Source organism: Bos mutus, chromosome 9, assembly GCF_027580195.1.
Source record: "Bos mutus isolate GX-2022 chromosome 9, NWIPB_WYAK_1.1, whole genome shotgun sequence".
Lineage (NCBI taxonomy): Eukaryota > Metazoa > Chordata > Mammalia > Artiodactyla > Bovidae > Bos > Bos mutus.
Window position 1 is genome coordinate 67,823,842 of NC_091625.1, and position 12,723 is coordinate 67,836,564.

Genomic DNA, 12,723 nt, shown 5'->3' on the forward strand with positions numbered 1-12,723 from the left:
AACACTCAAAATGCCCTGAGGTGGGAGTGAGACCTGATTTCCAGAAGCTAGTTGTCCATCTGTGAATGCAAGGGAGAGGGGTTTTATTAACCCCCTTTGTTTCCTGATGGGTTTTGTGAATTAGAAGCCCAATGCGAGCACAGCTGTTCCTTTCAGCATCGCAAATCTGCTTTGCAGAGATGGCTCTCTTACTATCTCCCTTTCCACATCACCTAACAAGCAGAAATGGTAAGTGATTGTAAAGCTATTTCCAGCTGCTTTAAATACTCTGTAAGAAAATATTGAGTCTTAACTTCTCAGGTAAGCTCACAGAGCAGATGAATCTGCCATTCTTTCAGGTAACTAAGCTAGGTCGTAGACGAGACTCCTTTCGTCTTCAATAACCATTTGCTGTTGCAGGCCTATTATGCGATCTTCCTGAACAAGGGCCGGCTGGAAGTGCATCTCTCCACAGGGGCGCGCACAATGAGGAAAATTGTCGTCAAACCGGAGCCGAGTCTGTTTCACGACGGGAGAGAGCATTCTGTTCATGTAGAGAGAACTAGAGGGTAACAACAGTTCTGGCGACTGACTGTACTGTCGTAACTAACACGAAGTTTTGCTCGCCTTAGTCCTTAACTGGACCTTTGTGTGTATGGACAGACGACACATTGCTGAAGTGTCAAGTAGCTTAATTTTATCTTCTTTATATTTCATACTTTGGGAACTTCATTTACCTTGACCCTTAGGAGTTTTATTCTTAACGTTTTTTCTGCTGAGCAGCTCTCCTCTTCACCTCTGGAAAACCAAATGCATCTTCTGAAGCCATAGCTAAGAAAAATCTCTCCCTCTGCACCTCTCAAATACTCTCTTCTCAAATAAGGCATATGTGGGTGGTGAAACGGCGCAGAGCAGCTCAGCTGGGGCCCGCAGCCTTTGGCAGCTGCCATTTCATTCGGATTCCAAGGCAGTTATGGCTGCTGCTTAGAAATCTGTCACAAATACAGAGCAGGGCAGCAGCTGCAGGACCCACGGAGCCCTGCTCTGTGCGGGCCTCACACCTGGCGCCTGCCAAGGTGTGCAGGGTCCCTGCACCACAGCTCTGTGAGGGGCCAGAGTTGAGAGAGGGCAGAGGCTGCTGTCTTGCCATCAGGGCACAGAGGCTGCCTCTCTGCTGATCCACCAGAGCACTTGCTTCCCAGCCCTGAGTCAGGGAATTGGCTGTTAGTGTTATGAGCTGATGTCTTATTTTTTCAGAATGCTGAAGTACTTTATACTTTCTTTATTGAGGAAGTCATTTGTTATTTGATTTTTTTTTTCCATCAAAGTGTATGACAGCTCGGATAAGGGGATTCCCTGATGGTTCAGCAGGTAAAGAATCCACCTGCAAAGCAGGAGACACAGGAGATGCACATTCTATCACTGGGAGGGTAAGATCCCCTGGAGAAGAAAATGGCAACCCACTCCTGTATTCTTGCCTGAAAAATCTCATGGACAGAGGAGCCTGGTAGGCAATAGTTCATGGGTCACAAAGAGTCAGACATGACTGAGCAACCAAGCACACAAGCACAGTGAGTTTAGAAAGACAATTAGAGAAAAACAGAAGCCCAGAGACTTCAGACCTCCAAGCCAACGATCCATCTAGACTGAAAACATAGAAAAGAACTGGAAATCAAGCTTGATGAAACCTCAAAACATAGACAGTACTTTTAAAATATAACAGTATAAAGGCATAGCAAAAGTTCAAGCAAGTAAATGTTATTCTTAAAGTCGACCATTTTCTAATCATCCTCTTGTGTGGACAATAGTTTAAATAAGTAATAACAATGTCTTGTAAGTAAAGAAACTTTCCTTGCTTTGCATTTTTCTGTTATATAGAGCACTATCTTTTGGGCTGAATTAATGCTCAGTCAATTACGGAGTATCTACTAACTGAAATGTTTAGAAACCATGATTAAGACAAATGAGGGATCAATATTTGGACAAACTAAGAACATTTACTAATCTTCTAGGCACATATTGCAGTCAGGGTCTCTGAAGAGAAATCCAAACTGAATGTTCTCATTTGAACCTTAAGGAATGCTCTAGAATACTGATTTTGCAAGTCTTCTAGACTTTACTTCAGGTCCTTTGCCAAATGTTAGTCCTTCTCATTGTAGGAAAAACTTTTCAAGGTTTTTAAATAATTTCAAGAAGCAAATGCAGATCTGAGAAATATAGTTGGCCAAAAAATCATTCAAAATATGTTATTTTGTAGGGAAAGGATTCTGACATTCCCAAGTGCATTTTGATGTTATTCTAAGGTGTCCTTTTCACAGGTGTCTCTTCAAGAAGGGTATTTTAGTATGCCAGCTTCACAGCTGTTGGCCATCCATCCAACCTTTATTTGATTATACTCGGTATAGTACATCCCTGAAAACTGGTCATTCAGTTAATTGGCCATATAAACAAACTGTTGTGCCATTCTCTATTAATTAAAGGATAATGTATTAGACATATTGTGTTGTCACTACACTCTGTGGCAAAGCAAGAGCTCATCTGCCACCATAACGTCTCATTCAGCACTCTGAGGTCAAAAAACAATTATTACCTATCCCTTAAGCAAGTGCTTCAATTAACTGATTAACCGGAGATCACTAATGACCCGAAGAACATCACCTAGAAACATAGTTTAATGCTTCATATCCATTTTATGGCATGCCCTGTGTCAAATACTACAAAAAGTATGTCCTTTAGTTATTCTAAATATATATGAGATATGTATTCATATCCTTTCATCGCAGATGAGGAAATATTAACTAATTTACCCCAAATCACATAGCTAGTAAATAACAGGCAGGATTTAAGCCCAGATATACTTGACTTTAACACCTCATCTGTGCTTGCTAGGTATTTATTCTCACCTCTGTGACCTCAGAGGTTTGTATTACTTGATGTTGATGATGAGACTCTTGTTAACTTGGAAATACTTGCTTTCTTCCAATACTATTTAGACTGTAGATGTCAATTGTTTCCTTTCCTCAAACAATACTGCCTCATAAAATTAGTAGATTTTTATCAAATTGAGAGGCAAGCTTTTCAGTATTTACTCTCTTTACGCTTCCTTTCTCATTTTCTTTCCTTCTCTACTCCTCCCTCTGCAAAGACTTCACCTCCTTTACTTTGGTGTCTAATTCCCTAGTACTCCGGTGATCCTCTGCCTTTTATAACTGCTTGGCCCTCTGATCTTCCTCCTGAAGTCCACCTAAATGGCCAGTAGTTCTTACTGGATAAAAACAGTAAACCCTAAGAGCCTGGAGTAGAAGCTTAGGCACATAGGTATTCTCCATGAAAGCATTCTTCACACAGGGACAGAATTAGGCTAAAGACCACAAAGTTGGAGCAAATATTTCAGGAGTAATTTGAGGTTTCCAGAATGGGACCAAGATTTGAATACTGCAACCCAATTATTTCTTTCTAACCATCCAAAATATGTTCAATTTAAAAATTTCAGGTTTTGCTTTTCATGTAAATTGTAAATTTCAGGGCACTTCTCTTAATATCTTTTACCATGTATGCAGTTCATTTGATAGTGATTTGAAAAAAAAATCTTAGATCAATATTTCATACAAATAAATTGAATATAAGTAATAAAATATTATAAAACTTTAAGATTCAACTATTGAAATTTTAAGGAAATATAGCTGACATATCACAATATTAATAGTATTGTAATGATTCTTATAATGCTTTTTGGGCATAGTGGGTCCACAGTAAAGAATTTTTGAATAAATCCTTTTTAAAAAACACACCAGAATCATAAAGGACATGTAATATCCCTCTTTGAAGTGAAGTGAAGTCACTCAGTCATGTCCGACTCTTTGCGACCCTGTGGACTGTAGCCTACCAGGCTCCTCCATCCATGGGATTTTCCAGGTAAGAGTACTGGAGTGGGTTGCCATTTCCTTCTCCAGGGGATCTTCCTAGCCCAGGGATCGAACCCAGGTCTCCCACATTGTAGGCAGACGCTTTACCGTCTGAGCCACCAGGGAAGCCCAGTGGCTTCTCTCTTTACAAAGTGCTAAATAAATGACCTAGATTTGGTGCTCCTAGGTTGTAAAATACAAACTGGATTCAACTGTAGTCCTTTAACAGTGTCCTTATTAAGGAATACAACCTCAGTGCAATGCCTTCATTAATGGTTTCCGTGGTTCAGAGTAGGGGTTCTTATCCTCCTTTTATAAAAGAATCGAATGAGACTGAGCAAGATTAAATAACTAACCCAAGGTCACACAGCTAGTAAGCTTTCATGCATGCTAAGTCGCTTCAGTTGTGTCCGACTCTGTGACTCTATGGACTGTCGCCTGCCAGGCTCCTCTGTTCATGAGGATTCTCTAGGCAAGAATACTGGAGTGGGTTGCATTTCCTCCTCCAGGAGATCTTCCCAGGGACGGAACCTGTGTCTCTTATGTCTCCCGCATTGGCAGGTAGTTCATACTAGTGCTTAAGTCCAGACTCTTTCTTCTGAAAGTTCATGCTCACTCTACATCTCCACCCTGTGATCCAGTAAGAAAGGGCCATTGTTGTGGTCTTTAGGGGCAGAACCAGACTAGAGAGAGTCCACGTGAGAAAGAGGAGAGCCTCTGGATCTTTAAAAATTCTAATCAAAAGCAGAGATTTGCTGTCCTTGGACAGTATTTAATAGTGGCTTAAACCCTTCATTCAAAGCCTAAGTAACACTGGCATATAGGAGATTACTTTTAGCAAATGGAAAAAAAAAAAGGGAGTATGAGGGGTACTTCTCAATGAGTCCCACATACCCAGAAGTGAGTGGTTTTCTAAAAGTCTCATAAAACCACCACCCACATTCTTAGCAATAAGGTTGAACTCTTGAATTTTGCCAACACAATCTTCCAGAGTCTGGCAAAACATCAATATATCGTTCCCCCTATTTTGCCTTTGAAACTAAATCCAATCTGCTCCCTCCATACCACCTGAGCAATAAAGAGACATAAAAAATGCTTCATAGAATGGAAGGTAGTAAGTATATCCTTGATAAGAGCATCTGTCCAGAGTCAGACTGCCTGGGTTCAAATCCCAGCACATCTGTATGAATTGGGAAAGCTACTTAGCCAATCTGTTCCCCTCAGTTAACTCATCTGTACAGTGAATATAGAGTTTTTTAAAAGATATTTGTTAGAAAGATGTTTCTGACATTTTAAGCCACAACAATATCTGGTCTTTGTTCTATTCTCTTACATTTGAATTGTCCCAGCGTGGGCCAGTTGTTCAGTGCCATTTCAGAGCATCTTTGCCCTGATTTATTGTTTCTAACTCTATGTGTGGTTTTTCTTCTTTATAAAATCAAGTAACATAACATTTTAGAACTGAGTTTGCTGACTAAATATTTCAGATTTTCTCTCCAGATGTGAATTAGTTTGTAGTAATCCCCATTCATGATCCTCGGGCTATTGACTAACACTTAAGACTAAGAGCCCCATGCTGACTATTGGGACTGAAGTTTTAAAACCTGCTTCTAGAACAAAAGAGAAAATGCCTTTGGTCATTTTCATCAGCAGAATTCTTTGCCTCCTGATTCTCTTCCCCAGGATCCACAGAGTGAATAAGTAGCATGAGGTTCTCAATTAGTAATGTGTAAGTTATCTCTCATAGGCAAATTAGGGACGTTAATGAAACAGCCACTAAAGAAAATCATTGCAGAGAACAATTAGCCTGGCGTTCTAGCCTGCCTCTTCCATTCAAAAGCCAGCAGCTACATTCTTTATAAAACATCCTGTAAGCGTTTGCTGTTGATTCCTACAATCTAAGCTCTCAGGAGTACAGTTTGTCCCCTAGCAAGAAGATAATAGCTGGCACAAACCAAGAAATAAAGAGCCAAACAAAACGTGACCCCATGCTGTGCTAAACCGCTGTGCTAAACCGACTGAGCCTCATACGATTAGACACTACAACCCCATACAGAAGCCTCCACTCCACCGGCTCACATGTAGGACCACTGTAGTCAACACCACCAGAGGCTAATGCTGTAGCTACACCACTGCCTTGTTTCAAGAAACTCTCTAGGAGAGCTAACAAGGGAGGCAGAGGGGCAAGAAACAATATCATTTGCTAAGTGACAAGTTCCTAGTCATCAGATTTGGCTCTCTTAAAAGCTACTGGAAGAAGGGGTGCGTGGTGGCAGGAGAGTTTGCTTTCTGGTTGTATAGGACACTGTGTGTTTTACACTTGTTTACTTTCAATATTTTATCAGCATGTTCACTGTTCAAGTGGATGAAGACAGAAAGCATATGCAAAATCTGACCATGGAACAGGCAATAGAAGTTAAAAAGCTTTTCATTGGGGGCGCTCCACCTGAATTTCAACCTTCCCCACTCAGAAATATTCCTCCCTTTGAAGGCTGTATATGGAACCTTGTTATAAACTCTGTGTAAGTCAATCTCCTTGTTACTCTTTTTTTTTTTTTTCCCCATAGGAGGATTGCTATTGCATCTACATTATCCAAAACCATGGGGTGGGGGAGAGGGGAAACAATAAAGATCTTCAAGTCAAATTTTTAATTGCACTGAGACCTTTTAAAGGGGAAAAGGGAAATGTGATGTAACGGTAGGGAAGCAGGACAATGAAAATTAAGAGAAAGTATTGAATTTTTATTATGTTCCCTTAGCCCTATGGACTTCGCACAGCCTGTATCCTTCAAAAACGCAGACATTGGTCGCTGTGCCCATCAGAAACCCCCTGAGGAGGAAGATGGAGCAGTTACAGCTGAAACAGTTACCCAGCCAGAGCTGGTTCCCACCCCAGCGGTTCCTGCACCCACCCCGTTTCTGACGCACGTAGGTGTTTACATCCCATTGCTTTCTCATTTTACCCCTGTGTTTGTAGTCACTTTCTGAAAGAAGGTTACTCAGGATATCTAGTATACTCTACTGCTAGAATTAGAGGAAGGGTCACCTGTCTATGAAAGCCTATTCTCCTTACGTCTTTCTTGAATTACTTTCATTTATATTTATGGTCTCCTTTAATCTTCTTGTTTATAAAGTGGCACATGTTTTCAGTTGAAAAGTTAGCACAGAAATGTCTGCGGAATCAAGAATAAAATCCACCTATACTAGCACCACCCAGAGATAATCATATCAATTTTCAGCCCCTTTTATTTGAATTTTACATAGTAGATCTCATATCATGTATACAACTTGGTATTCTGTTTTTAAAAACCAGTTGTACGTAGGAAAAACTGTTTCTAAACATCTTGCCAATGTGTGTGTCTAATATGATGTATATGTATGTGTATGTTTGTGTAAGAGAGACATAAAAAAATACTTCATAGAATGGAAGGTAGTAAGTATATCCTTGATTAGACCGTGGGTCCAGAGTCAGACTGCCTGGGTTCAAATCCCAGCACATCTGTATGAACTGGAAAAGCTACTTAGCCAATCTGTTCCCCTCAGTTAACTCATCTGTACAGTGAGTATAGAGTTTTTAAAAAGATGTTTGTTAAACACGTAGCATTATACTCAACATTTAATAAATGGCATAATTACCATATAGTAATGATCATAGTGACAGCTTTTAAACAGGTTCTATCCAATATTATAAGTAATTTTTCTAACAGCTGTCTAAAATATATATATATATATATATATATATATACACACACACACACACACACCATCACCCCATTTTTAGCTGAGTTAATTAAGAATTAGTTAGCCTAAATAATAAACCCAAACACAGTCAGTAAGTGGAAGGATAGGAATTTTAATCTGGTGGGTCTGGTTGTACAATCTGATTCCTTATCACTGTGACACTGCCTTTACAGCTTGTTCTATGTCTTGCTCACTGAGCGGTTACCATTTAGAGCATTTCGAGGTTTTCACTACAAGAAACTGTATTCTAATCAGCACTTCTGTACATCAGACTTTCTCATTGTTTCTAAAGATGTTCTAAAAACAGATTCTTCGATGGGTAATTATGAGGCCAAGTGAAGAATATAGCCAAGATTCTCAACACGTATACAGGAATTGCTTTTTCCAAAGGTTACACACATTTTCATTTTCACCACCAAAGATCTCACACTGCTCTTGACAGCGCACGCACCGTACTTATAATATTTGCCAGTTGACAGGTGGAACGTGTTACCTTGAGTGCAGATTTTGGAACTCTCCAACATTTTGTTCTTTTCGTTAGTTTTCATGATGGAATTAGTTGTTCTGCTGAGTGGTGTGCTCATTGTCACTAGAAATATTTATTAAATGAGAAGCCAAACCGGCCATTTATTCCAATCATCATTTTTTCCTCCTCTGTAAAATGTGGATATTATACCTACATTGCCTAATGATGGGATTATTATAAGAATCAAATGAGATAATATATGTGGAAGTTCTTTGAAAAGTAGAAAAGGTATGCACGCATAGACACTGTAGGAAGATTCTTTCTTGTGGGCTTTTCTCTAGCTGCAGTGAAAGGGGGCTACTCCCTAGTTGCAGTACATGAGTTTCTTACTGCGGTGGCTTCTGCAGTTGTAGAGCGCAGGCTCCAGAGCGTTCGGGCTTCGGTTATTGCAGCACATGGGCTCAGTAGTTGTGATTCCTGGGCTCTGGAGCACAGGTTCAGTACTTGTGACTCATGGGCTGAATTGTCCTGCAGCATGTGGGATCTTACCATACCAGGGATTGAGCCCTTGTCTCCTGCATTGACAGGTGGGTCCTTTACCACCGAGCCACCAGGGAAGCCCCAGATACTGTGCGAATTCTCTGCATTTACTAAGTAACTAGTATGTGTCCAGTACTCTGCCAGGCATAGTATATCCATTATTTCATTTGATTTCCACAAGTTGTTAATCATTTCTTGTTTGTTTATATTGTTGGAAGTATTATTAGCCCCATTTCACAGAAGAAAATACCTGTGATCACACAGCACAGCTAGCAAGTGAAAGGCTATCAGTCATTTGGGGATTAGTTCAAGGAGATGTTTTTCTCCTAAGACATACTGAGATCTGCCACACGTATTTTAGAATGTTTCCTTAGTGCTTCCATAATATGGCTTTATGCTAGACTTATTCCAGCAAAGGGAAGGTGAATGATCCCCACCCCTTTTCCCTCATACACCGCTCTCTGAACTGTTATCCTTCCTATCTGTTCCTTGGTCTCAAGTCAATTAAAGAATTAAAAACACTGTGGGTAAAATGAGCTTTTTAGACACTGGATGCAGATATCCATTTGGATTCTATAGGAAAGTGGATCCTAAATTCTGAACAACTAACTTAGAATTATAAAAAGCAGAAGCCCTAGAGACCAGCTGGTCCAATTGCCATCTTAATACATGAATCTTTTTATATACTTGACGTGGACTTAAAAACTTTGCTTGAACATTCCATTGACAAGGCTCTTCCAGTGTAATAGGGCAGGCTCTAGTTGTAGGAAAGCCATTGGTTATAATGAAGTAAAACCACATCCTTATAACCTCCATGTAATGATTCTGTTTCTGTAGCCAAACACATTAAGTTTTTATCTTCTCTAACATCCCTTCAAGCATTTGAAAACAGCTGTGCTCTCCTTTCCCAGGCTAAATATTCCATTATCTCAAGCATTTTTCTTAATTTCTAATTTTGTTATTTCCACCAGTAATATTCTTATACTTGAAATATCTTTTCAAAATATGGCACCTAGAACAGACCATACTACTCAAACTGGAGTACACAGTTCAGAGGACAGCAGAGTGCCTCCTTCCACTGGTCTGTCGTCATATTCTACTAATACACCTGAGAAGGTTTTAATGTTTTAAGCAGATGTGTCATGCCATCAGTTCCTCGTTAGTACTGTATTTGGTCAACCAAAAGCTTGAGGGCCTTTGAAATGCTCTTGAGTCGGGTCCCTCAGCCAGTAAACATTGAATTGTTCTGGTTTGTTGGTGAATAACTCTGCTGGACCTACCAGTCGCCCTTCTTTTTCTCTTTTTAGTGATCACCTTTCTTAGTTGTGTTTCTAAAATACAACCTTTTAGGAGATCTCAAGCATATCCTTCTGTGGTTTCTAGAGATTGTATTTGCCTCCTTTTTCTGAAAACAAAGATCCTTTTGCATCTGGACTGGAGATTTTAACTCATTTAAATTTTCTTATAACCTTCTGTTCTAATTCCAGTTTTCTCTCATAGGTGTATTTAACTTCTACAAAAAAGAGCAATCCACTTGATAGAGAAGACAAAAGTAAAAGAGAGGTTGAGTAACAGTCCTGTGGGTTGGTGTAGAAAGACTCACAGAACCTCAGACTTGCACATTGTAATACTTACAACCATGTGGTCAAATTTGTGTATTTTAGAATCTTTCATCGCTGTTGGGTTGTACCGTATTTTCAGAGTTTCAGATCATGGAACCATACATATTTCCTCTTTTTAATTTGATTTCTTTCATTTTCATTCATTATTTGTGTGTGTGTGTGGAGAGAAGTACCTACTTTTTAAAGGCTATGTTTTATGACAAATATTTACTAAGAGCCTACAAAATGCAAAGATGGGTAAGATATCATCATTTATTTTATGATATTTATTTCAAATATGTATTAAGAGCCTACTAGAGAAACAGAAACTGAGAAACGTATTTGAGAAAGTAGACATTGCCATAAATAGCACAGTAACCAAATATGCAAGGAGGTCAGTCAGAATAAATGCCAAGTATGGACTGCAAACACAGCTGGCTACCTTCCAAGATGGAAAATTAGAAGCATGGCAGGGGACACTGTTAATCTCCATGCAGGTTAGTGGTACCTGGAAGTGTGAAAACAGATCCATAAAATGCAAGTTTTAATATGTCACCATACTCTTGTACTTAAAATCTTTCAATCGAAACAATATAAAATGACATACTTTTGACATTATGTTAAGTGGGGAAAACAGGATATAAGACTCTGTATTCTGCATCATCGTATCTGTATCAATAGTTAGAAAAACACATAAGAAAAACCTTTTCGAAAAATGCATCAGATGCTAACAGCAGATGATGGATATGGTCCAGAGATGATTTTCATCATTTCAAAAAATATTCTTAAGTGTGTTTTGTTTTCATAAATGTTTTAAAAGATGAATTGGAAAGAAATGTTTTTTCTGCATTTATTTTTCCACAACCACCAGTTATATAGCTGATTTCCTCACTGGGGAAGAGAAACATGCTGCGTGAGCCCCTCTCAGCTCAACCACATTGAGAGTCACTGAGGAAACAAACCAGGTCTTCAATCCAAGTGATCCATGACAGAGGTCTGCCTGCCCATCTGCTGAAGCCCGCCTGCCTTTACTCAGTGAACTCAGGGGGCTCACTGAGTAACTGCCTTGTCTTCTCTAAATGGAGGAAACTCTACTGAAAAAGAGGATAATGTTTACTCTGAGGATTGTTGTTATTGTTGTTCAGTTACCAAGTTGTGTCCGACTCTTCATGACCCCATATACTGCAGCACACCAGCTTTCCCTATCTGTCACCATCTCCCGGAGTTTGCCCAAGTTCATGTCCATTGAATCGGTGCTGCCATCCAACCATCTCATCCTCTGTTGCCTGCTTCTCCTTCTGTCTTCAGTCTTTCCCAGCATCAGGGCATTTTCCAATGAGTCTTTGCATCAAGTGGCCAAGGTATTGGAACTTCAGCTTCAGCATCAGCCCTTCCAATGAGTATTCAGGGTTGATTTCCTGATTTGATCTCCTTGCAGTCCAAGGGACTCTCAAGAGTCTTCTCCAACTCCACAGTTCAAAAGCATCAGTCTTCCGTGCTCAGCTTTCCTTATGGTCCAACTCTCGCATCCATACATGACTACTGGAAAAACCATAGCTTTGACTGGTCAGTAATGTCTCTGCTTTTTAATATGCTGTCTAGGTTTGTCATAACTTTTCTTCCAAGGAGCAAATGTCTTTTGATTTCATGGCTGGAGTCACCATCTGCAGTGATTTTAGCCCAAGAAGAGGAAATCTGTCACTGTTTCCAACTTTCCCCCTTCTATTTGCCATGAAGTGATGTGATTGGATGCCATGATCTTAGTTTCTTTAATATTTAATTTTAATCTGGATTTTTCACTCTCTTCCTTTACCCTCATCAAGAGGTTCTTTAGTTCCTCTTCACTTTCTGCCGTTAGAGTGATATCATCCACATATCTGAAGTTGTTGATATTTCTCCAGGCAATCTTGATTCCAGCTTGTAACTCATCCAACCCTGCCTTTCTCATGACATGCTGTGCATATAATTTAAATAAATCAGTGACAATAAACAGCCATACGAGGTTCTAACCATCGCTTCTTGATAGGCATACAGGTTTCTCAGGAGACAGGTAAGATGGTCTGATATTCCCATCTCATTAAGAGTTTTCCACAGTTTGTTTATCCACAAGGTCAAAAGCTTTAGTGTAGTCAGTGAATCAGAGGTAGATGTTTTCCTGGAATTCCCTTGCTTTCTCTATGATCAAGCAAATGTTGGCAATTTGATCTCTGGTTCCTCTGCCTTTTCTAAACCCAGATTAGACGTATGGAAGTTCTTGGTTCATGTAATACTGAAGCCTAGCATGCAGGATTTTGAGCATAACCTTGCTGGCATGGGAGATGAATGCAATTGTCCAGTAGTTTGAACACTCTTTAGTACTGCCCTTCTTGGGAACTGGGATAAGGATTGACATTTTCCAGTCCTGTGGCCACTGCTGGATTTTCCAAATTTGCTGATATAATTGACATAAATGCAGCACTTTGATAGCATCGTCTTTTAGGATTTTAAATAG

The 12,723-nt window shown here is 39.7% G+C and overlaps 1 protein-coding gene across 1 annotated transcript in view; it reads left to right on the top strand.

The window, feature by feature from the left end:
- The window catches only part of LAMA2 (laminin subunit alpha 2), a 707,066-nt gene that overhangs the window by 675,971 nt on the left and 18,372 nt on the right, over positions 1-12,723 (top strand). The window contains exons 55-57 of the mRNA XM_070376649.1: positions 400-548; positions 6,230-6,406; positions 6,644-6,812. Of these exons, the coding sequence (XP_070232750.1) occupies positions 400-548; positions 6,230-6,406; positions 6,644-6,812 (495 nt within the window). The remainder of the gene's footprint in view (positions 1-399; positions 549-6,229; positions 6,407-6,643; positions 6,813-12,723) is intronic.